The 26,728-nt window shown below is 45.1% G+C and overlaps 1 protein-coding gene across 1 annotated transcript in view; it reads left to right on the top strand.

Annotated features, from left to right (window-relative positions):
- The first annotated feature begins 9,610 nt into the window (after nt 1–9,610).
- The window catches only part of TTC9 (tetratricopeptide repeat domain 9), a 28,035-nt gene continuing 10,917 nt past the window's right edge, over nt 9,611–26,728 (top strand). The window contains exon 1 of the mRNA XM_074867987.1: nt 9,611–10,079. Coding sequence (XP_074724088.1) covers nt 9,707–10,079 — 373 coding nt within the window. The 5' untranslated portion in view covers nt 9,611–9,706. The remainder of the gene's footprint in view (nt 10,080–26,728) is intronic.

The following is a 26,728-nucleotide window of genomic DNA, read 5'->3' as shown; positions in this document are numbered from 1 at the left end:
TATCTCCTTTAGTTTATTTGTAGAGATCCACACCTTTGGAGTCTCGACTACAATCCACCTCTGGTACAATCTGGAAAACAATCAATGCATGTCACTTCACAGATTTGTCTGAAGAAAACAGAGACTCAGGGCTCAGACAAATTCTGCTTGCTATTCCTGTCACAGGGATTACTAAAAAAAGGCTGGCCATGTTTAAAATTAATTTAGGATTAACTTGTCTTCTCCAGGGAACAGTTATCTGGATACCAAATGCTACCTGTAGGGTGATGACAGATAAAAGGGTTTTACACAGTTTGTCTGTTTATGCTTCAACACAGATTTTTCACTGGCACTGACATTTAGCTTTGCTTCCTCACCCCTGTGCTGCTGTGGCTTCTGTGTGTCCCTGCTCTACAAATCCTGATTTGTACAGATGTTCTAGCCACCAGCTCATCTTTCAAGAAGCTGCACAAGCTCCATCTTCAGACATCCATTGCTTCCTCACTGATACTGCAAACATACTGTTTTTATTGTAGTGTTTTCCATTTTCTTCCTCATCCACAACATGCTTTTGGTTCATCTTTTCCTCTTTCAACTCTGTCTTTGTTCTCTCACATTCTTACTACCTCTGATTTCAAAGCTCCTGTTCAGCTCCTTCTCTGGAGCACCCATCTGATGCTCTCTAGACCACTGATTCTCCATTTTCAAATCCCTGATAGAAATGTATTTTCCCCTTTTCCTAGCTAGTATTCAACTGCTATCTGCCTTGAAACCACGCAGTATTTTACATAAACATTGGATTGGAATAAAAAATTACTTCCAGCTCCACATCCGACATTAATCAGGACTATATGTCTGCTTTTAGTAAATACTATATATTGTATATACTGAAGTTTTTAAATAAGACATTATGAAGCAGGAAACACATTATTGATGTATCAAGACAGGAAGCTCACAGATGCTATCCAAGACAAAGGAATTTCCAGCTTTAGATGCTCAAAGCACCAATTTCCCATAGTACTCTGACAACATGTGTTATATTTTTCAATGTTTCAGACTCAGATCCTCTAAATCAAGTGCAGGGTAGGGAAAGAGGATCATGAATATAGCTTGCAATGGCTCTCATTTTGAGAACTTTGGAAATACTGCATTGAAACTACCTTTTTTCACCTGATGTATTCTGATGAAATGTATTTTATATTGTCCTAACAGTCATATACAAAGTATTTCAAACTTTGTGTCATTTAACCTTATATTACCTGAGGGACACAACTTGTACAAGATACTTTCTCCAGACCAAAACTGACCCATGGTACAGCTTGTCCACATTTTAGATGGCCTAATTTAGAAATAGCCCAAATAGAGCTGCATGAGAATAATGCTGAAAATGATACTTTATAATGGCAACTGTTTATTTTAAGAATCAGTACCTTTGGATTGTATTCCCATTGCTGCTGATTTAGCTAAGGACTCTAATTCCTGTGTGTGTAAGTACACGTACACATATACGTATGCAGGACATGCATTTTTGCGTTCACCAAGGACATTTCATCAAAAGCCTTCGCATACTGCCTGTCAGTGATATTTGGAAGCCAAGCCACCAGGCCAAGGAACATTTCACTGTCACACAAAATGCAGAAGTGAATTAGGAAATCATAGAAAAGGCACAGGAAATGTCCAAGGCAGGTGGCAACAAGGAAAAAAATCTCGAAACATTAGACAAAACGCAAATGCCAAGACAGCAGCCAAAATCTCCTCAACACCAGGAAGCCTTCCTTTCCTCAGCTGCCAGGACACTCCTGCTCAAGGCTAAGAAATTACTGTGACAGCTGTGCGCAGGCAAGTAGGGCCATAAAGACTGTTCTTCGGACTCAAGCTGTGCACAACAGCTTATGGCGAAAGAAATACCTTTTCAAAGAGTATAACAATGCGACAACAGTGTGTTGCAGGAACCACTAAATAAATTTTCTGCAGTGAAATCCTCCATGAGCTTCAATCAAATAGTGATAGTGCTAATCTCTACGTGTCCACACTTGGGACCTCACATTTGCAATATCACGTGGCCCCTCTAAATGAGTTTGAAAGGCTTTCATAGATCAAGGTCCATTAGAATTTCTTTTCTCGTTGCAGGATGAAGCAATGATGTTTCCTCACTTAACGTTCACTTAAGCTCCCGGTATGCACAAAGTTATACTGATACCACACTGTACTGGCCACCTTCCATCACTGCAGTGTCCTGGGAGATGAGGTCTGGCCTGGAAAGCTGCATGGATGGGGAACAGAATCATTTTTGTAACAAAAGAAGAAAGCCGAGAACCTCACATGTGAACTGCAGGCCTGATGCTACTAGGATCACTCACAGACGGTTAGCCTGTGACCATGCTGCCTGGGGCTTTGTGCTCACCAGACCTCACAAATTTGTTTCTAGCAAATCTGGGATTGCTTGTCCTCAGGAAAACTCCACATGTTGCAGGATGATGAATATTGGGGATGCAGCAGGCATTCCTTTCAGAGCTTTTTTCCCTTTTTCTGCTTTCTTTGTGAGCAGATGACCCATATATGTGGTAAATGACCTTAAAGATCTCCAGTTTCCACTGCAGCTTTCACTCAAGTGGTTTCACTCAAGCACTTCTTTAGATACAAGAATCCCCATCCTCAGAAATGGATCTGTCTCTAGGATGAAGTGAGCCATCTGCTTAGCTATGCACTGCAGCACCCTCGGCATGTTAGGAGAGAGAGAAAAGCAAGCAGAATAACTATATCCAACTGGAAAAGCAAGTGCAAATGCATTTACACTGAAATTTGACCCAGGCCCTGCAGCTTACACTTCAAACTCAATAACAGCACAAGCGTATTAAAGGTCAGGAATATAAAACACCTTCATCTCACCTCTCTTCCAAAGATAGCATTGCTAACTGAGCTGCAGGGCCTGTCAGTCTGCCGACAGAGTGGCTAAGTACTCTCTTAGGGGAGAGTACCATTTACTGCATCATCAGCCACACTTCCTGAAATAGCCTGTTTCTCCTTGGAGGCCACTCATCTCATCACCATCTACAACTTATGGGGACTTTTGAGACCAGACATGAAAACAGTAGAAACTTTCCCTTTGACATCAGCCCAGTCAGGTACGTCTAGCACAGCAAGAGCCTTCCCAGAGGCCAGGGTTTGGTACCCATCCGGCACAACAAAGTTGGCAGGCACTGAATCTTCACCTTAGCAAAGATTGCCCCATGACATAAACCAATAAAAACAGATGCCGCATGTGAGACAATTCATGTAAGCCCTGGTTTTCAAAGACCTCGCCAAACTAGGAACTTTCCAGCCAACTCTGCTTGTTGTGAGAAGTTAACTCGTTCACACATCACTGGAACAGATATTAAAAAGGCAGCCACTTCTCTAGCAGGTCTGCTTGCTCTGTAAAATTAGTGCTCACAGTTTTCCTCTTGCAGTTCAGCTGTAAGAAGGGTTGGGAATAGCTGTGCCTCACACTATCTGGCTGTCGCACAAAGCAAGCAATTAGAAGCACAAGCATCCCCATTTGCTCCCACGCTTCATTTTTAATCTCATAAACAGAGATTGAGCCACAAAACTGAGAGAGACACGTTTTTTCAAGCTTAGGGGTAGTTAGATGCACATTTGATGTGTGTCTGTATGTCACCATGCAAGCATTCGGCTGAGTGACAGTTACAGCCATATGTGTGAGTTCAACCCAGGGGTGCTGGTGTTAATTATGTAGGTAATGGGCAAGTAATAGTAAATATGCACAGTCACTGCTTGATCCTGAAGGTGTAAGCATGATGTAAAGACTAGGTAACAGTCCTAATGTGGACACAAAACCTGAGCAGGCTTTACTGCTGATGGTCACTGGATGGCGTTTCTCTTCCGAGTGCCAGCAATTCAAGATTTATGGGGAGTCAGTGCATTTTAGGAGTCTTTTTATGTTGTTCAGTAATTCAGTTTCCAGTTACACTTACGTACTGTCCATTAGACTGAATCCCAAGTGACTTACTCCACACTCCGGTACAGATCTGAACGCTAAGTGTCACCTGGACCACCTCTTGGACTTAAGCGATCTTTACTAACCTTGAAGTACTTGCCCTTTACCTGGGCTGTAAGAGGATGCCAGACACAAGCAGCCCTGCAGTAGCTGCTTCTGTGCAGTCTCTTATTCCCCACCAATGCTGCACAATATGCAGTCTTTCAGTGTTACAGGAATGAGAGTCTTCACCTTCCTGAACGATCAGAGCAGGCACCCTGCCAGTCGTGGTGGAGCAGCTGATGCACAGCAACTCGAGCCCATACTGCTGTGGCATAGCATTAAGCAGTTCTGCAGGTCTCCCTGGGGCAGTAGTAACTAGGACGATGGAGCGAGGGTCTGCTTCCTCGGGGTCTCAGTAAAAGCATTGTTCTCAAGTCAGATCTAGGTCACTGCTAACTCAAAAACCTCACACCACGCTCCTTTGCCTGGCGTAGATCTGCCTTCGGAATTAGGACAGCCTTGGATGCTGGTAGATAAGATAGAGGAAAAATGAGGGCTGAAGGATACACAAGTGCCTACTTTGCAATTCTCAATATCCACCTGATAAGATAGATGTGAGTGGGATTTTTTTCAAAATCTACTCTTTTCACACACAACAGGGGAATCAACCTCACTGCTCTTCAGTCCAGCCCGAGTAAAGTGCAAGAGCCTTCTCAGAACACGGGTTCACTTGAGAGATTATAGCTGCAGCCTGCAGACAGGCTGTCAACAACTGATTTTAAGAGATTAAAAGTGTTTCTCAAACTTTGTTGGCAGCATTCCCTTCCTGTGCAACCATTCCGCAAAACAGAGGACTCTTTTTTAATTAAAGTGCAAAAAGAAACACTGGGAATGATGATGAATGGGTTTGATTTGCACCCATCCTGGGTCTTTTAGCCTCCATGGCTAAGCCTCTTAGTTAACAATTTGTTATCGTCTTTCAGAAAAATAAAAAGAATCCTGTATGTTAAAACCAGAATTTGGAACAGTCATTTTAATTCTCAACAGCTCTTCTGGTTAACCATCTACCTCCTAATATTCTTTATCCACAAACATTTCTGCAACAAAGATGCTGCTCATATACATGCCCAAGGAATGGCTTGTCACAGAGACACTCTTATTTGCCAGCAAACATTTCTATTGACTATTCTTCCTTGATTGTATACTATTCCTAGGAAATTCATTGGAGTCCTGATATTAACCATTCTCAACCAGGCAATCAGCAGGCATCAAAGAGCCCCACAGGATCAACTGACCGATCACACAACCCAGACCAAGGAAGAAAACACCTGCACAATGCTCTCTCAGTGAAGTGTGTTGCATTTGGTGAATACTTGTAAACAAAGGATCTCTTGTACAAAAAGGAACTGTTGACTGCAACAAATGATATGGAGAGATCAAAGGAATTTGTACCAAGGTGGTACAAATTTGTACCTTTTGTTGCATGTGACTTTATTTTTCTTCCTTGGATATAACTACATAAGACAATCTCCCAAACAAAGAATTTCAGAGGCTTCTCTGCTTTTGTTTTCCCAGGTCTTTCAGAAGCTCTGTCTCTTCTTTTTCCTGTACATGGATGAAAGGCTATGGTGCAGAGCTTTATATACGATTTGGAAATAAATAATGGATGATTGAGTAAGCTGGTGACAGACTGTAGCAGCAGGAGCTGTGTGTGATGGAAGCTCACTGCAGCTTGGGAATTCTGCAGCTGAACGGAGGCACTGAATGACCTCTTCTCCCGTTCACAAGGGCTTGACACCATTTTCATCACAATCTGGTTTTGGCCTATTCAGAAAGGGGTGAGGCTTGTGCTTTGCCCCTGTAAGCGTTCATGAAGGACTTGATGAAACAATTCTCACATGGCTAACAGTCCCATCAATGCCAATGAATGCACAAGGAGAACTGGACTGAGGCCTTACAGACTATACTGTTTTCCAAATTGGTATCTGGTTTTGAATGTGTATAGACATGAATCCTCATAGCAGCCCTTAAAGTTTCAATTTATAAAGATCTCACCAATGCTACACAGAATTTGCATCTGGCTAGAAGAATGCATCACCAGAGCCCAGGTGCCCAGCCTCCTTAGCTCTCCCCAGAAGCCTTTCCAGTTTCCTTATAGCACTGTCCCGAAATGGGAGGAATCTGTCCCAGACCTGCCTGTAAATTAATCATCTTATTGGGCAGACAGAAACAATCGCAGCTAGAGGAAGGTCTGAAGATCTCACAGATACGTGTCCAGTATCTTTCCAATATTGACAGTTTCACCCAGAACACATCTCCCATCCATGATCAGGACCCCACAAAGACAATTTTCTTCAGGTAAGCTGCGAGCACATAACTATGGTTTAGTGAGTCACAGATCCCAAAATATCCCTACGAAGCATGTGACCACTGCATAATAATAATAACAATAATAATTGAGCAATGCAAGTGTACGTTTTTAGAATGTACTAAGGAAATCTCAGCGTGGAGGAGGAAAGACAGGCACACCCAGGCAGTTTTAGACACTCATGGCACCTAGGGGCATCCAGACAGACAGGCACACCCCGTCTATTACAGAATGAGACAGATAAGCACGTTCTGCTTCTACGGACAAAAAAAACCTCACCCTTGGACAAAAGACAGGCATGACAGCTAATACTGACCATGACCTCATCACACGGCATACAGATGACTGCAGACTGGCTTCATTTTATCTGAATGTATGCCTTATTTCACAGTCCAGTGTATCTATGTAATATATAAACCTACTCTTTCTGATGCTTTCAGTTTCCCATCAGGTTTTCAAGCTGGATATCATCAGAGGTGTTGATCATCTGCAAGGCTGTACAGGGTGTCTAGTGGGCCCCAAGCAGCCAAAATCTACATCTGGACATCATGTCATATGTTAAACCTGAGGTATCTCTCAAGTACAAATCTTGTCTGACTTGGATAAACAACAGCTTCTCATGTTTTCCAAGCACCACGTTCCCCTTGAAAAAGAAACAAACAAAAGTGGTTCTTTACAGGAACGGTCAATGTGGTGACCCTATGACTGACGTTTTGATGTTTCCTAAATATTTTAGTGCAGCCAACACACTACTTAGCTCCTCTCTAGGAGGAAGGAGCTGATGGGCTAAACCGATCTTTGCCAGTCATCCTGCACAAATCTTATGGCAACTTTAAATTCTCTGGCTGAGAGATCCATCTCTCAGTTGAGGGATACTGTTCAGTATCAACACAGAGTCTAAGCTGGCCAACAACAGCAATCATTCAGACACTTCTGTTATCATCTGTTTTGGGATTTACACAGTTGTGACATTCCTCTTTGTATTCACCAGCAATCTGTCAGGAAGAGAGCTTGGACGTTTCTGGAAGAACTACAAGATGGAAAACTCACTTAGGCAACATTTGGGACTAAGCCACAGTTTGGTATATTCAGTATAGTTCACAATGCGAGGAGCACCCAGTTTTGTCAATATTTGGTGACCTTTTCTGACCACATCTGCACCCGTATTGGCAGTGACCACTGGCAGACTCTCCTGTAAGAAAACTTCAGCTTTGAATAGCTTGTTTCAGGCATCCACTGTTGACCAGTAACCAAAGGAAGAAATCTCAGAGATCACCTTAAGGCTAGTACATGGAGGAGAGAGAAGGAAAGATCCCTTTGTCTCAGTGCCCCCTATACCATCTATGTCAATGGGCTCAGGCAAACCCTGAAAGAGGGAAGCAACATCAACTCCCAATGTCACTTTGTTGCACCACCCTCCAAGAAAGCAGTCGCTACGTGGATTGCTTCTGCAGCTGCTCAGATCTGAGGAATTAAACCTCTGTGGCAATCTCCCTTCCCCTGGCAAAGTCAGCATTCCAGCACAAGAGACATACATTGTCCTTGTGAATTCTCCTGAACAGCAATCAATAATGGTACGATGAAACCTCTGAAGTTACTTAAACTCACTTCCTGCGATATGACTAGCAGACAGATTAAAAAATGACCCAGCAGAAATTTTTCTTCCTTAGGTTCCACACATCAGTTCCACTCTAGCTACCACGACTAATACCCATCACCACCACCACACCCACCCCCCAGGATTTCCTGATTCTAGATCACACATACTTTGTGCAAGATTTGTAAGTAACTTACCTTACTCTTGGCTTGAGGTACCTGAAAATGCTGAACATGCATTTTCATCAACTAAGGTTTTGTGAAGATGTGTCTAGTAGGACACCTGGAAATCAAAGAACTTGAAATCATGTCATCATTGCTGAATATCTTAGCTCTAATTTCTCTCATGCAAGTATTTTCAAAATTATACTTTTTCACAAGTATGGTGCGATTTGCTTCGCCTTGAGGCTCTGGCTCTTGGATTCAAGTGGGTAGATGTATGTCTGTACCATGCTGTGGCCACAACCTCGGCAAGGTCCAGAAACCTAGCAGCAGCGGGCTCACATTACTGATGCGTAAGTCCAACTTACTAGCCCTGCTAACAAGGAGTTATCCAGGCACTAGTTCCAGACCTGCGTTAGTACCTTTACACAGAGCTGTGCTGCACAGCTATCCCAGTTTGCCCAGCACTGCACCACCACATGCCATCACACTAGGCTGGACGTATATCTCAAAGAGAAGCTCAGGTCTCTGTTTTAAAATGTCCTCCTGGTTGCAGAGGGAAGCTTGAACACATTGTACCACAGCTGCAGCTTTACCACGTAAAAGATAGATAGGTAATGAAAAGATGTCTCCCAATATATTATTGAGAAAAAAAATCTCACTACACTTTCATCCATCGTCTAATTTTTAAGCACACGGTATGACCTACAAAATACCTTGGCACAACAATGCACCCAAAATACATCAAACTGCTCTAATACACAATGCAGGCAGGGTGTTTGGCCTAACAAAGCAAAGCCTGGTGCGGAGAGCACCTGTCTGTCCACACGAGGAGACCCACTCCCCACTGATACCCCCAAACCAGGCAATGTTCCTGGCATCGGTGAGCGTCGACCCATTTTTCAGGAGAACATGGGAAAAATGGATTCAGGAAAATCCACGTCCCCGCGTGGCTGGTGCCAGGGCAGTGGCGGGGGCCAGCGCTGTGGCTGCCCTGATGCAGAGGTAGATGCCCTGATGCGCTTCTTTGCCTGGCGGTCTGGAGTACGCACCCCGAAACACCTGGAGGGACCGCGGGCAGGTGTAGGTGGTGGGTGGCCACTGGTGGGATCCGGGAGAGGCGAGGGAGAAGGGAAATCGGGGTGCGGAGGAGGTGGGATCCTGGGACACGAGACCCTCAGGTGCAGGAGGGCGAGGCCTGGGGAGGGGACTGGGCTGCGGGGGGACTGGAGGGAGCCCAGGCGGAGGGAGAGCGGGAGGGTACGGGGGTCTGTGGGGTGGCCGGTTTGGGGAGCAGCGGCGCCGGGCACGCACTCGCCCCTCGCCGGGCCGGGGCGGAGAGCGGGGAGCGGCGCCGGGGCACCCCCCACCCTCGGCCTCGCCGCCCCCCGCTGCGCGGCAGCAGGCGGGGGTCGCGGCGGTGCCCGCGGCGGGCGGCGGGGGCGGGCGGGGGCGGGCGGCCCGCGGGCTGCGGGGCGGGGGGAGGAGGAGCGGCGGCCGCCGGAGGATGGGAGCGGGCGGCGGAGCCGGGGAGCGGCGCGGGGGCAAGGCCGGCAGCGCGGCGGCGGGCGCCGCGGCATCGCCCGCGTAGGGCGGCGCGGGAGCCGGGCGGCGCCGCGGCCATGGAGAGGGCCAGCCCGGCGGCGGGGAAGCTGAACGCCGGCGGCCGCGGGGCGGGCGACGGGCACGGCCCGGCGGGGGGAGCTCAGCCGCGGGCGGCGGCGGCGGCGGGGGGCAGCGCGGAGCCGGGCGAGCTCATCGGGCGGGCGCTGGATTTCAAGAGCGAAGGGGCGCAGTGCTACAAGGACAAGAAATTCCGGGAGGCCATCGGCAAGTACCACCGCGCCTTGCTGGAGCTGAAGGCGCTGCTGCTGCTGCTGAGCCAGGAGCCGGCCGGGCAGCGCCCTCCCGCCGCTGCCGCCGCCGCCGGGCTCAGCGAGGAGCAGCGGCAGGCGGTGGAGGCCATCGAGGTTGACTGCTACAACAGCCTGGCAGGTCAGCGGGGCGTGGGGCGGCGGGGTCCCCCCACCTTGGCCGCGCACACCTCCCTTCCCCTCCGCAAAATAGCGCTGCCTCGCTTCTCGGCTCGTCTCATCTCCTTTCCTTCCGTCGGCTTCCATCTTTATTCCTGCCCGCACGTTTGGCAGCGGAGCGCGGCCGGTGCGGGGCTCGAGGCCCGGCTGCCGCGGGCAGCGCTGGGGAGGGGGCGCACGGCCCGGCCGCGGCCCCCGCCGCCCCTCCCGGGGCTGCTCCCGCCGCTGGGTCACCCCGTGGCCTCTCCCCGCGCCGGGCAGGTGACACGGCAGCGGCGCGGCCGTGGGGTGCTCGGACTTGGGGAAATTGGGGCTCGTGAGCTGGCCGAGCTCGCGGGCTGGGCTTTTCCCTCAGCCCGGGATGTCCTTCAGCCCGGCTTCGGCTCCGGTGCCTGTAATTAACAGCATTACAGGGAGGGAGAGACTCCTGCTACCACATTTGGTGTAAGGAAGGGGAAGGCTTTGGGCACCACTGCAGTAGCTCCGAGTAGTACTCGATATAAAAAGAATTTTTTGGCCTCTTGGCAAGGAAAGTTGAAAGCAAATACAGTCCGGGCTTTTCACTCGCTGCCACTCCTCGCTGTGGTCAGTAGACATTTGATGGTCACTCCCTCTGCTCCCTGCAATCTGGGCAGAAGAAGTGCTGCAGGAAGATGGGGGGGAGGGGTGGGGGGGTTTAAATACTTTGTAGTCTGATTCTGAAGTCCTTACAAAGACAGAACTCCTGTTGACTTCAGGGAGCTTTACCCACGGAGGAACTGCAGGATCTGAGGTTATTTTTGGTCCCTAGCAGCACAGGGATTTTTTCTTTCCGAGCCTGAAAGCATCTCTGAAGCAAAAACTTGTGCCTAGGTACATACAGGGACGAGAGTGTTCATAACCTGGACAAGGTGCACGAAATGACAACATGAATAAATCTCTGCTGTTTTCCAGAAGGATGAAGGGTCACTCATTACCCTTTATATCCTTGGGGGAAAAAAATGGCGAAAATCGGGACGTTAGTGTGTCAGCTGTCACCATCACTTGGCTTTTGGCTTTCCAGCCTGAGTTGGTTAGCTTTGTTTCCTGTTACCTAGGGCTAAAATAGATGCAGAATAAAATGAACGGTGTGAAACAGCAAGCCAGCATCTTCTCCCGTCTTAATCCATGCCAACCTGTTATACTTGACATGCCTTTTGGGATGTAATGGGGGGCACAACTTAGCACCCCTTTATCATGTTTTCAAATACTTTTCCTTCAAAAGCCTGTTGAAATCGCATAGAGGGAGAGGCAGGTGAGATTCCAGAGCGATACCATAATTGCACAGCTGTAATTGTGTGTCTCTCCAAATTTCTGTTCACAGGTTTGTTCAAATCCATTGTATTTGGCAGGGATCATTTAGATTGGCAGGGCTATACAAAGAGCCCATAATACTCTGAACAATATAGCTTGGCGAGTTCCTGGGCTTGAAAAAGTGCTCACAGGCAGTATCTCCGCTAGATACAAATGAGACGTGGTAGGTAGAAGGTAAATAAAGTGGGAGGGAGGGATGGGATTTGTTTCTGTGGCACTTTCTGCTGAGTACACGTTTCCCTTGGTAGAAATGTGTCCGCTCCCGCTGACGGAGTTGTCCTGTGTAATGGTCATTGTCCAGCTCATTTATTTACCATTTTGGGTTTGTGCGGGGAATTTTTTTCACCATTGGTTGGGTTTAATCTTGTCAGCAGTAGCAATCAGACACTGTGAGAAACGTGCTCCATCTTTAACCTAGATTCGAACAGATTTTTTCCTAAATTTAACCAGTGTGAACACAGGAGGAGATGAGTATAATTAACCCTGGAGTTGCAAGCAGTGCTTTTCCTGGGATAACCTCACAGCAGGTCAAGCTGTCATTTTGCACAGACGGTTGTCACATGTTTTCAGTAGATGGCACGCACAGAGCAGAGAACAGCATTTGTCTCAGAAATGCCTAGCTTCGTGTGTGTCTGCTGGGCTGTCTGCAAGCAATTTTAAAGAAATGCCCTGCACGTTGGAGAGGGGAGTGTGCAGTTTAACTGGAATTGCAGTGTTGCTACTCCTAGCCCAGTCCCAGAGCTCCCATTCTAGCAAGAGGATCTGTGAATTCATGTCTGAGGGAAAGGGAAGAGGGGGGAGGGAGTTTCCCCAGAACTCTCATCATAATTAGTATACCCTTCTAATAGCAACTTCAAGAGGTGCAGCAGTGGGACTTTATTTTCTAAGTGTGGTGCAGCAGAAACCACCAGTTTCTTTACACTGTGGGCTCTAGCAGAGGCACCAGCATGTACTGTTAAGAGTTGAAGTCAGTGTTATTTGATGTGGGGAGGAGAGGAGATGCAAGGAGTTTTGCTTCTGAGCACTGAAGGGGTGCCTAGAGTTGTTTTTAAAATAAATAAAACTCCATAGCGCAGGGAGCATAACAGCAGTACATGTTAATTCTAGAGAAAGCTGTTTTTCACTTAGCTCTGCTGTATACCCAGTAGCATTAGCAGCTGTCATCTGAGTGTCCTTATTATCAAGTTCTTTTAGCACCTCCGCTTACTCTCTAAGCTTAGCATTTAAGAAGCCCACCTTGCTTCTGCACTGTCATTTTTCATGTGGCCACCACACATCCACCTGTCAGAGATGTTTTGCATCACAAATATAGATGCACACATGCACAATTACTTGTTGAGATGCAGCATACCAGTCAGAGGAGAGCATCAGCTATAGGTAGGTATGCACTTAGCCAAATAAGTAAGTGAGAAATATACACCCAAAGGGGATTTGGGGCAATCTCATGGGTGAAGGATGGGGTTGGTTGGTTGGGTTTTTTTAATATGACTGATTACATGAGTAAGAACATGTAGGCAAACACTAAACTGTTGTCAGTGCCTGTATTGCCTTGCACAATGTACGTTTAGGCACAAATGTGCATACAGATTCGTGTTTAGCTCCACTTCTTTTGTAGAGCACCTTCAACAGGCAATTCTCATACCGTGAGGTGGGGTGGCCAGCTCTTGTATTTAATCAGAGGCCCACAAAATTTGGTGCGTTTTTCACAGTCCTGTTGTGGAGCTGTGTGGCACCCCCACAACCTGAACTATTTAGCCCATTTCAAAGGATCCCAAATCTGGTTTTTAAATTCTTGTGTTTTTTGGTTGTTTTTTTTTTTTTTAATATTCTAAATCGGCCTAGGATTTTTACCGCTTGCCGTTGGCAGTGCTGCTGACATTTCTTTCACTAAGCTACTAGCTGGGCTTCAGTTCAAGCTCCAAGAGTTTTGCCTTAAAGGGACTCCCCCTCACATCTGCAAAATCCAGTGCTGCCGCGTTTTTTACACAGACCTGCCGATACCCCTTCATTTTGCCACAGGTCTCTGATAAATGTCACCAGAGGCAAGAGCAGCAGCATGGTCAAGGCTCCCAGAAATTGCTAGGGTAGGCAAAGAAAAAGCCTACCAGCAGCATAGAGCCTTGCGGAATGAATGCAGGGCTGTAAGGCAAACAGTCCATCCTTTATGACTCACAGACGGTCTCTGACCTTGAGGAAGTCACTTGACCTCTTTTTGCCTCTCAGCCCTACTGAAAAATAAAGAACAGGGACCGCAATCTCATCCTGGTTGTGCATTCAACTGAGTTTCCCCCAAGTCAGTGGTTTGTCTTCTTTTAAAAAAATAGGAATGCATGAAGAATGCCTGCAGAAAAGAAAACTGGCCAAATATCCCTCCGATCTTGGTCTTCTTTCCACTCCTACAGCATCTTTGATCTAGAAGAAGCTTAAACGCTTCATGTACTGCATGCAGGTAGGGATCATTTACCTACTACCAATGCAACCATTACTCTCATTAAACACAATTATTATTTTATTCCAGCATTACTGCCTAAAAGTTTAGAGGATCAAAAGGACGTATGTTTGCTCTGCAGAGAGAAACAAGTCCTAGTTGTTTGCCAGAGTGTCAAAATGCTAAGGGTAAGCATAGTTTTAAGCTTTTCTGGTGAGGGAATGTTGCAGTGTGATAAGCAAACCTTTGTTGGTTTTCCTAAGCATGCAGAAATGCTAGAGCTAATCCTGGCAGGAGAAACAGAACCAGGGAGAGAACGGGGGATGAGGAGTGGTGCTGGGGGATCTGGGTTTCTAATTCTCCTTCTCTGTGCTAACCAGCTGCATTATCTTCAAATCTTTCCATTCTTTGAACCTCAGTTTATCCATCTGCATTTGTGAGCTCTTGGGAGTACTGTAAATCTTTGTTAATTACGTGAATGTAAATTAAATGTAACATGTTTATATCCCCATTCAGGTAGGTTTACTGTGGGAGCCTTGGCAGGAGGGCACACATACCTGCACAGAGTATTACAACACATAGCCATCCAAGATACATCTCAGCCTGCATAATGAAGTTTGGCCCCCTACACTGCCAGAAAGATGCACTGGTACCGTTCGTGACTATGTGAAGGTCATAGCGACAGTCCCACAAAACATGGCACTTCCAGTGGCATAGGAACCTCCTAGCACCTTCAGGCTCTAGGCCAGGGTGTAGGTTACTACTCCCAACCATCACCAGTTGCACAGCCTTTGGTGAGTAGTCCCACTGAGAAATCCAAGTAGAAATACTTATAATACTTAATCCAAGTAAAAATATAACTAAACGTGAGAAAAGCTGGTAAAACTTGTCTCCACTGACCACCCACTAGGACTCCTCACAAGGAGTCTCTGCTAAAATCCCATCCCAGTATATAGCCGTTAACAAGTACAGACTCTACCAGGACACATGGTGCTGTGGGTGTTAACAGCAGTCTTGGATTGTTGGTTGATGCAAAGTTTTTTTTAGTGTGCTGCATCAACAAAAACCACCCTCTGTAAGGATGCCATGCAATGGGAAAGAGCAGCAAACAGAGCAGGATGTGGTCTGCACTTTCACTGTTTGAGAGGGGAGTTTCCCAACACACTTGGTTTAGATACATCTACCCAGCCAGAGTGCATGGGAATACCATGTTTTACAGGCCTGATGTAATTACTGCTTCAGGTAGGTGCAACTGCAGCAGAGAATAAATACAGATGGCTATATGTGGTTTTTTTAGTGATAGGGCCAAACCCTGACATTATCTAAGGAAGAAGTGGGATTTGAAGCCATTGTCATGAATTACTCTTTAGAACTACTCAGTATTTACCTATTCCCTTTTATTTTTGAGAAAAAAATTCTCCCTGTTCAGGGAGTTTCTTGTGCATTGAGAAGATCGGATGGAAATATATCCAGATGCCAGTGGGGTGGGAGGGAGGAAGAGAAAGGATGGCAAGCTGCCACCAAACTTGGTTTAAGTGATACATGTCTGACAGCATCTCTTGCTGAGGCAGGAGATGCATTTTCCTCTATATATGTCACTATTCTTCCCAAGCCTTTTCAAAACTTGAGGCTCTGGTGGGGTTTTTTTGCAGACACTTCTACCACATGTTTAACTCCCTTTGCATGAGGAGAAACATGTCCCAGCTGACCTTGTCACCATTTGCCTGAAACCAAGTACTGAGAAGGTAAGATCCCCTGGCCAGACTGCCCAGAGGAGCTGCAGTCTTGGTGAGCTGAGATCTGTCCAAGTCTAGCTACAGCTTACCATGGGAGATGAAGCAGGAGATATGAAAAATCACAAAGCTTCTTCAAGAGCAGAGCAGTGCTTAATTTCTTTACCTAGAGAGTACTGGTTGTCCTCCACCTTGAGAACACTGGTATGTTTTCTGAGAGTTCAGTAGTAGCACGTCCTGCCAGCATTACTCCATCCTCTTCTGAAATGCTGTCCTAGAGTTTCCTCCAGCAAAAAGTCCCACAATGAGTCACAGCCTCTTACACCTCCACAGGTTTCCATCAGTGCTGTGCTGAAGGTGGTTCAGCTGGTTCAGTAAAACTTAGTGTCAAAATCAAAGCTGGTTCCCAGTCTATTCCTAAATACACCCAGGAGTTCCATGGTTAACTCATTTTCTGGGAGCTGGGCCACCTCTGCATGGTTCAGCATCCTTCTCCCTGTTCACTTGGGCTCAGACGCAGACGTTTCTAACCCAACTCCAGACCTGTTTCTCCAGCCTTTCTCCTAGAACTGCTTAACAGTTCAGCAACACAACCCCAGTTCCTCATCAGTGTCCTCTGAGCAGTGTAACCGATGCTCCAAGAATCGAGGGTCATCAGAAGTTTTCACATTAGGATTTTAGGATGAGATCTAATGCACACCTGATAAAGGAGCTGCTGTGAGGAAAGGAGCAGTAGAAGTAAACAATATAAATAAAAGGGGATGTCTAAACATTGCCAGATCCCAATTTCTCCTTGACATTGTGCCATCTCACAGAAAACAACATACAAAGGACTATGAAACTGAGGAAATGACGAAAGGGAAAAAATACATAATGATGAGAAAATTTACTGGCTATTTATTTTCTTCTTTGTTCTCTCGCTTGATGGATGAGAAACTGATATAGAAGGAAGACAACTGTTTAATAATCTTGTTTTCCGTTTACTCAGGCAACCATACCAGTGACTAATACTGAGGGTTAAAAATGCTTTGAAAGAGAGTCAATATGAACTATCATTAACTAGTAAGTTGTTACTAATGGCTACTAAGGAATCTGCTTCCTTTTGTTCTTTCCTGCACTGCATCTTGGATGGGAAACAGTAAGCTTAGGACATTGATGGATGAATGCAGGTAAATAATCTTGTGGTGGCATAGAGCATTACTATTCTGTTCTCTTTAACAAGGGTTGTAGAGTCAGCGTGGTTTCTGGAAGCTTTGCTGGAATTGCTGAAAGGAACTTCAGGTGGGGCACACTCACTTGCGTGAGGCTGGGAGGTGGTAGCAGGACACTGTAGCTTGCCCTGTTCTTACACACTTGCCTAGGCAGCTGTGAATGGCAACCATTGAAGGTGGGGTGGAGTAGACAATCGTCTCAGTATAGTTATTTGGAGCTTAGGACACTGCTAGAAACAATACTAAGACAATTTGTGGAAATGAATTCGGTACAGTCATGTTTTCTCTCTGTGATAACCCATGGCAGAAGCAACAGCTGGAAGCAATGATCTTTAGCTGTCAGCTTGACGTGCCAGAGCTCATCTGTTAATATCCATAGGCAATGGCTAATGTCATGATCTTTACTTCAAAATCCACTCCATTCTCCCTTCTCTCCAAAATTCGTCACACGCCATTGCCCTGAGGCTCATAGGCTGGATAGCAGCGTCTGCTTCTCCTTGGCTTTGTCCTGCGTACCCAGTTCTCCCATCGTGTTTCTCAGCTCAGGAGTTGGGGCCGCTTATGCAGTCCGTGCCTTTACCCTTTGAATTCTTCTACTGTCTCCCAGTTACAATGCAGCAGTGTGAGACATTTTGACCTACTGGACAGTTTTGTGCCTTCCCAGGCTCTCCCCATCTCTGTTCTGCCAGTGAGGTCATCTCATCCCCTTTGTTCTCATGCTCTGTCCTACAGCACCTTGTTGCACCTGATCCCTTTGAGCTGATTTTGCCTGCAGTATATTAGTCCAGGTTGGACCTTCTTTCCCTTCGTGGCTCTCCCCAAGGCCCATCTCTGCTGTGACACCTGCAGGAAGCCAGTCAGTTGGTGCTGGTTACCCATTGATGTACAACAAGGAGGAGCACCTTTCTACAGCATGTGCAAGCATGTGACTGTATTCTGCATCTTCACACCCTTTGTCATTCACCTTGATAAAAGTATCAGCTATTCCAATCAGGCATGAATTTTAACACATGCTTGTCCTGTGTAGCCATGATCACAACTTTGCCCATCACAGCAGCACAAACTCACCTTGGAGAGCCTTAGGCTGTGTAAGTCACCACTGCGAATGGTTCTGCAACGGCCTCCCAACAGGAGTCGGGGGAAAAAAAGCAATCTCATGCTATTCGCACCTCTAGCAGTTGTGGATCTGTTTGCCAAAGAACACAGAACTTCCTGACAAATCCTGTGTCCCAAACTCCTGACTATCATGACATCTCAGTCCTGTTCACTCATACGTACCATCAACAAGGCAGGAACTGCAGCTCTGTACATGTCCCTGGGTGGAGAGAACAACCATCCTTGTATTGCTGCATAGGCTTTTCAGGACACGGGACACTGATTGTTGGTTGCAAGGCTACAGTGTTTTTCCTTCTCCAACACATCCATGTTTGACAGGTCAAATCTCTGCTGGAGATTTAGAAACTATTCTACTGAAGTGAACACTTTTCTAGCCACTGCTCAGTATTCACTTCCTTTCTTTAGTAGGAGCACTGCCCACTGCATTTACTTGCTGCCAGTTTAGGGGGTTGTCATGTAGATTGTTCTGCATCAATGGCAACAGAAACTCCTTTCATATCAGAGTGGCAGACAGCAAAACTCTGGTAATCTAGCCATCAATCTAGTTGCTTGGGAGCTGCTGAAAAGGAGCAGCTGGGTCAGCAAGCAAGGACCCACCAAACTAGTGTTCCTCAAATTTTTATTCCAAAGTTCCTGTGATGCCTTGACTACAGCTGTCAGTTTTCATGCCTCTGGTGTTACTCTGGCCTGGCCACATCAGGGACATGTAAACAGCTCATTTCCTACTTGAGAAAACTTAAGTGAGGCATCTACCTTGCTATAAGTCACCTTATTCTGTAAAGCAAGAAGGTTCGGGGCGCTCTTGGTAGACCCTAATCAGGCAGTGGTGGAAATTTGCTACCTGTCTGATGCATTTGTAAGGCTTAGCCTAACATGCAAAGACTGATTTCAGATCAGCCCAGTTGGATGCTGCTTATCTTAGGTCTTTTCCAACTGGAAAGACTTAACTCTTGACTCCAGGCAGCAGAGCTGTTTACTGCTACCTGAAGCAGATGGAGAGGAGAATGCAAAACAAGCAGTGGTGTATCTTTGCCCTGCACATCCCCCCAGTGCAGTGTGTGGGAGAGGAAATTTACTTCTGGAAGCAAATTAAAAGCAGAGGAAGTGTCTGGGACTTGAAAATTTATGTCAGACCTTTAGTGCTTCCTTTGGCTATTCCTGAGCTGATGTGACTAATAAATGTCTACCTCCGGTGTGCTGTGCTGTCCCTACAGTCACCATTTAATGCACAAATGCACCCTGACATGAAAAACATCTTTATGATACAAAGAATGATCTTTCAACCAACTGCAGGGAAGAAGCTGTGAGAATTCACATTCCTCAGCCCCACTCCTGCTTCCAGAGCGGGAGAGGGCAGAAAGATTATGTTTTATCCATACTTTCGTAGAATAAATCCATGGAATGGCCATAGTCTCTCCCAAACAGGACCTGCCCAGGGAGTTTCATCACCCCACCCAGTTGATCTTGCAGAAGCAGAACGGTGCGGGAAGGAGTCTTGTTATGATGCTCTGGAAAGCCATCGTAAGTCAGTCCTAGCCATTGTTCTGCAAAGGCACCTTTTTTCTTGTCTAGTGGTTCAAAAAGAATCACATCAAAATCTCTGCCCCATGCCTGTAGCAATGATTCTCTCATCAAACAGTGTGGTGCAAAGTTAAGCCTCAACTCCTTTAGTCATTGTATTTTTTTTAATACTAGCATAATTCAAATCCTAGATTACTATCCTCTTAAATGCTTTGCAGTGATTAATTGCTTAAGACACAGTAGTGTGTTCATATTGCAAGGAAACCAGAGCAGCATAAGATCCTCACCTATGTTGGAAGTACAAAAAAAAGTATTCATTTTCCTTTATACATTCTCTAACTACTGTGATGGAGCTCAAACTGAGGCAGCTCTGGAGCTTTGCTCATGGGGTGTGTGTGGGTAAATTAAATTAATAGATTAATACAAAATACTTTTTAAAACCCAGGGCTGATTAACTTGGAGTACAGTGTGAGAAGATATCATAGAGTTAAAGAACCTAATAAGGTTAGAAAAGAAGGCTTAGACACATAACTAATCAGAACATTCACTGCTGTATTACATAGGATAAGAACTGTAAAACAAATATTACATTTTCATGCTTGAGAACAACTGCTAACTCGTTTGGATTTATGAGTAAACTTCTCTGAGATTTTCATTTCCCTGTCCACAGCCATGTCATGTAAATGACTCAGTCATCCTGTGATCATCTAGCACATTCACATCCTTTTCCTCTTTGGTTGTTTCCAGCTCATGAGCTCACAAACTAGCAAAAATTCTTATTAGTCCCAAAGAGCATGGTCTTAAATTTTGTATTACCAACTTCCACCCCAAATAAATTTACAGCTGTGTACCAGGTCATGTAGTTCTTTTTATATCACATTGCGGTCCTCATCCCTTTTGACAGTACTTTCCAACTTCACAGTCAGTAGGGCACTCCTACTTTTAGACAGGGTTATTAACAAAACACTAAACAAGCTCAATTCTGAAATTCCTGAGGTATTCTACTAGTGATCTCTATTTACAGACCAATAGGCTTGTCAGCAGAACCTGTTTCAGCTTCTTTATCCACCACATAATTCTTATACTATATCTTCACCTTCCCTAGGATAACCGAAAAGGCATAGTCAAGACAGAGAATTGTATTATTGGCCTGATTCAGTACAGTGATTCCAGTGTTCCTGGTGCCTGAAAACAAGCTCTTTTCTTGGGATGAAAGTTACCCTCCACATGCTCCAAATTAGACACGTACTCCTACCTCGTTCTTCCACTGCCAGCAGTGCATTGCACAGACATGGTTTATGAAGGGTTTGGGAATGATCTGAGATCTTTACCTGAAGCACTTTGCCACAGCTTACATTAAAGGGAAGACATCTTATTAGAGGACTGGCTTATGCTCCTGCACAGTTCAAACCCAGACTTTTTCAAGCAAATAACATACTGAATCATTGCTCTGGTCTTTCATTTATTCATTTTCAACCTGATTTCCAAAGGAATTGAGTCATAAACACATATGTTTTCAGTCGTCTGCCTGTCCGTCCCCTCTCAATAACTTTCAGACCTGTTGGCCAACTTGATTCAGTGAAGAGACAGATGCCTCAATGGTACTAAGTTTATACAGTATAAATGGAGGGCAGGGAAGAGGTGAGGACACTAGTGGCCCAACTGTGCAAAAAGGTGATGCTTAAACTCACTTTACGTCATCTGTCAAAGCTCAGCCAGGTGACACAGCCTGACACAGCCAGGGTTAGTTAGCTCTGTTGCTGAAAAAACACTCTTCTCTGAGTTTGTTTAGTGCATTTTTAAGGAAGATAAGGTTGAGAGCTTTGTTTTATACCACTCTCTTGTCATTTAGTTAGAAAACAGTTGACTTGGGCATCCTCTGCTTCTTTGATTCTGTCAGTTGTTCTCCTCTCCATCCCTCCCACGGAGGCCATAAAGGTTTCTCTCTGTTTCAAAACATTATTAAAATGGAAAGGCTTTGGGCTACACTGGACCCGGATAAAACACATGAATGGGTTATTATTTTAATGAAGGAAATGTTCCTCCCCATTTGACCTCTCCATCTTGCCAGATGAGTCTTTTCAGCTAGAGAGAGTTCAAGGAAAAACCAAAAACATTTCAGTCCCTATCAATTATACATGGTATGAATACACAAGGAGGTGGCCCCAGAGACAGCCTCCTCTCCACCCCTTAGCAGTCTGCAATTGACAGCTCTTTCACATGTCCTGGGAGGTGAACTGTGAGCCACCACAGGGCACAGCACACAGATGTTACGCAGCCACGTCATCCTGCCTTGTTTGTGGTACAGGATAAAGTGCTAGCTTTCATCCCAAACTGAACATCGCAGTAAGGCAGGCTTGAGGCAATTGTGGCATGCACAACTGTCAGTGACTTCATTTGAGAGCCTTCAAGCTCTTCCAGCTGCATTTCACGGTACTGCTGTCAGTTGGTTGAACCACTGTGAGCAAAGGATGCTTTACACTTCAGTAGAGAAGGCAGCTTGAAATCCATCGCTTCCTCCAAAACGTCTCACTACTTACAGAAATCCCCTCCTTGTCTCAAATGGGTTTAAAAAACACCCCATCATTCCATTAAGACCTGAATTTCACTGTGTAATATACTCTGGTAAGAATCATAAAATATTTGATAACACTTGTTAGAGTTGGACTGCTGTTTAACTCCAAGCAATTATTATATGGTTGTCACCATCTGATGTTGCTGATCTCTGATAAAATTCTATGTACTTTTCCCTTGTGAAAACGACTCAAGGGACCAGATTCCTCCAGTGGGTGTCAATAGCAACAAGAGGCCAGAGGAGAAAAGGGCACAATGTAGAGAAGGTGCCATGGTGAGAGTAAAGCAACAAGGTGAACAAAAGCAAACAGAAGGAAAAGGCAGTGGAATAAATAGCAACTGAAACAGTAGATCTGAAGGCCAAACGTATCTAAAGTCATATTGACTGGACTCGATGAGTACTAATTTTAAAAGATAAAGACAGGTCACAGATTACTAGATGAATATAAAGTCACAGAGGAGGAAACCTCCAGGGGATTTAACCTGGCAGATCAACGATAACAGCCTTGGCAAAAACAAACAGAAGGGACTTCCATCTCTTCTAACATGTCTGCAGGAGGAGCTAGTATTTATGGATAGTGTAGAATCAAAAGGATCTAGTAGTTAAAAGCTGACTGAAGCTCTTGATATGCCAGTGCTTTGCTAGGATTTTGCTCCTACCTCTCCTGACTGGGAAAATCAAAAGCATGGAGATCAGAAGATGCAATATGAAGATCATCTCCACCTTAAGCTCTTTATTTTGGTAGAAGAAAGATTTGCTGATACACAGCTGGGGACAGATCTTGGCTTCAGAAAACAATTCTTGTTTGCTTGACATCTAGGTTTTAACTACTACTTTAATATTACCGTATCTAAGAATTTTCAGTAAGCCTCTGGTTTTGATTTGAAGGACCAGTAACTACAGGAACTGGTGGGTCAAAATACTCTTTCAATACAAAAGTTTTGAGGATCAGATGACAAGGTTGCTGAAATTCCTTGCTTCTCAAAGCTTTGGCCCTTTGAAGGAAAACTGCAGTATTATATAACTGGATTTGTGACAGAAAAGAAGCATAAGTCACCACAAACTTGTCTTAAAGTAGCTTAAGAATCGTTTAGAAATAATGAACGCTTCTAAAGAACTACGCTCTTGAAAATTAGAAAAGTCTGAAATATGGGAACATAAACACACAGCAAAGGCAGAAATCATTCATGCTTGCTGTTACTTAAGTGCTTACATATTCACATGTCTGGCTAGGATGTTGCTCTGACATCCTCCAACAGGACCTTCTGATAGGAATTAGCACTGAATGGCAGCCGTCAAGGAGAACTGAAGACTGTTCATGCTCTGAGTGTTACAGGACAATCAATACAGGACTGCAGAGCTGAACAGCAATTCGAAAGTCTTCTATCCATATCTATGTGTGGTACAAAGGTACAGATAAGACATATCCCAAGTAATGTTTGCTTAAGCTGTTCTTACACACTTGCAAAGCTAGGATCCTTCACAGCTACCCCAGGCAGTCTCTTTCAATGCTTCACTCTCTTCACTGCTAGAAAGTTCTTTCTATCTGAGATGTAAGCCCTCTTCTTACTTCCCGGGTATAAGATGACCAGATTGTATCCTGGTTATACCCTTCTTTGCATTGCATGGTTTGTTGGTGTTGTTTTGGTTTTTTTTCTTTTTACATGTATGAACACTGTTAGCCTGTCTTCCCTCACTGTTGTCTTGAGGGCTTATATTCTGTCTTCTCTGGACCACTTGTTATTGTCATGGTCCTCCTGTGGATTACATCCACATTTTCTTTCAAGATTGGCATCCAAAATGAGACACAGTACTGTCACATGTCTTGCAAACTGCTTCTTTTTATACATGCTGGTGTGCATTTGTCTTCATTAACAGTATAGCCTTGTTGACTTTAGCTGGTGATCCACTTCACTTCCCAGATCCTTTTCAGCAGAATTGCTCTCCAACTAACTGTTCCCCTGCTATACTTACACAGTGGGTATTTCTCCTGCGTAATTGTAGGACTTCTAGCTTGCCTCTTTCAAATTGCACCCTATTTTTATCAGGACACCACCAGTTTCTGGGGATCCTTTGAAATTCTACCCCTGTCTTCCAATGTAAGCCAGCTCCTCACATCTTGGTGTGATCTGCAAATTGATGATGCAGTCTGCAGTCTGTCATTTAGGTCTTTATTGACAATACCAAATACCACGGGGCCTAGAAGAGATCAGTGCAGAACCCTACTTGGTATTGTCTTTCACTTTGTTAACAGAGTTAAGTCTATTCATTTAGACTGTGCTCCTTCAATTTGCTTAAGAAAATGTCACTAAAATTTGTCATTTAACGAGCGTAAAAGCCAAGATACATAACATCTACTGTTTCTCTCTTATCTTCAAGATTGATAACCCTATTGCAGACTGAAGTTAAACTGATTTGTTCTGACAGCTCACATTAGCTGTTACTTATCTCCTTGTTACCAGCCCTGTGCACTCCAAGGGATGGCAGTAGGGACAGTCCTAGGGTGGGCTGCCAGCCACAAAAAGCCTGACACACAGGCTCTGCAGCTCCTTTGAGAACTAGATACCTCTTAATATGCATGGTGGTGGAAGCATCAACATACTTCAGTCACTACTTCTCTCTCCCTCTCCCTCCCTCCTGGAAAAACTAACTGAAACAATGAAGTCAGGGTCTTTCTTCTAGAACAGATATGAAGGACTCGGGAGCAGCAAACAACTGAAGGAGACCATGCTATGTATTGGAAGGAAAGCATGGCCAAAAAGGCAGGATAGGGAGGAACAGTTGGTATCTGTCTACAAATTGAGAGGCAGGCTGAGAAGAAGGGGAGGGTGGCTTGGAAGAGGTGACTCTCTCTGGGCTCTCCAAACATTTGTGGATCCACACCTCATTTAGCATTAATCCCTCCCTATGGAGAGATACAACCTGTCATACAGTTTGGATTTTAATTTTCCACACATTTCCCCGCAAGCAGAAACATACGGGCATGTTTAGGCCTTTTTGGTACCTGGAGAGGAATAAATGAGAGCCACTGGCTGGAAAGTTGTACTGTCATTCTGATATTCCCTTTTCATCCCATTAAGCTTGTCCGAGAACTAGGAGTCAGCTGATCAGATTATTGCCAGACATTATCAAGCTGCCTATAATTAGCTTTTTATTGGTGAGAAGCCAGAAAATCCTCTTTGTTTGCAAGCTTGGACTATAGAGAAAGAAGAGAAGTATTTCATGGAAGAGATTGTTTGGAAACCGCAGATCATAATTAGTGTCTCAGCCCAGTAGTGAAGGTCTTAATCAAATGTCTGAATAAAATCCTGAAGCAGTTATATCAAATCATCAATCATATGCTTTCCAAAGTAGAACCAGAGCAAGAATATGCACCATCTTCCTGAAATTTAAACAGAGTTTAAGCAAGCTGCTGGCTGCTGTGCTTAGGACAAGATAACATCAGAAAGAAAAGTATTTTGCAGAATGTAATTGTGGTTATTTCTGGGAATGACACTGTCAGTTTGTGAAATACACGTTGAGTTTGTGTGGTTGGAGTACCTAGCACTTACTAAGGAGTAGTAATCCACATAAGCTGTTAAACTCCAGTGGTAGAGTCAAGACTAAGTACAGTAAAGAGGGAATGTCCACTTCAGGTTTAAGCAGTAATGGGTTTTATCTACTTCTCTCTGCTGTGCAACCAAACAAGTCAATGCAGGCTGTTTTTTCCGTCTAAGGGGTGGAAAACAAAGGTCATTTGGATTCAGATCCTTTTGCGTGTGTATATGAGAGTGGTTCAGCCACATGACTTGCTATTAGCTCTTGCATAGGCCACCTGCTCCGGTCTCCAGGGAATATTTGCAAGGCCTAGCTTTCAGCATTGCAGGTTGGTGTCCCTTCGTGAGTATACCCAGCAGAGAAGAAGATGATTCAGAGCAGGAATGTGATTGTGGTTAAGTGATCTGCTACAGGAGATGCTGCCATACACACCTAGGGAGACTAGTTTCTTCTGCTTGGATTTCACTGCTATAAATGCTCCTCTTGGTCCCCAGGATGGCTGCACAGTGTCTCTATGTCCTTAGCACCTTGTCCCAAACCCTTCACTCTACTTCTGCCCCCAGACTTTGCCTCCTCAATAGACCTCAACTCCCTGCTCATACACCCTTTTCACCACCCCAGCAGTTCTGTGCCTCTGTCCCCATGCAGCTCTCTGCCCCGGTCTCCTCCCCTTGCAAGCATCTGTCTCCCTGTCTTTCTGTCGTAACTGAGACAACCCCTCTCAGCTTGGTTTCCACTTTCTGCTCTTCTTTCTTCCTGTGACCAGTGAGCCAGTAAGAGAATTTTTTTGCTAAGTTTAAAAACCCTGCTTTTTCCTAGATGGGATTGTGCCCAGGGTGGACTGAACGTTCAATGGATTTGGGTACCAAATTCTAAAGCATCTCTACAGAGCACTATATGCAGTACTATACTGGTTTTATTTTCAGAAGGTTATCAGTTGGCCAGCTATAGATTACCCCAGGCATAACAGAAGGCACCTGCTTGACACAGATGATATCTGCCAGATTTCAGTTTGCAAAGCCAAACAGTGAGGGCATGAGACAAATTCAAAGAGACAATCACCAGAGATCTTTAACAAGGGAAAAATAAGATATGTTTCCCTAGCCTGTTTTTCAAAAATACCTGAACAGTCTTGGCTGACATTTTCCAAAAGCAGAC

The sequence above is a fragment of the Strix uralensis genome, chromosome 4, assembly GCF_047716275.1.
Source record: "Strix uralensis isolate ZFMK-TIS-50842 chromosome 4, bStrUra1, whole genome shotgun sequence".
Taxonomy (NCBI): Eukaryota; Metazoa; Chordata; class Aves; order Strigiformes; family Strigidae; genus Strix; species Strix uralensis.
This window is presented reverse-complemented; position numbering and strand designations above follow the sequence as displayed.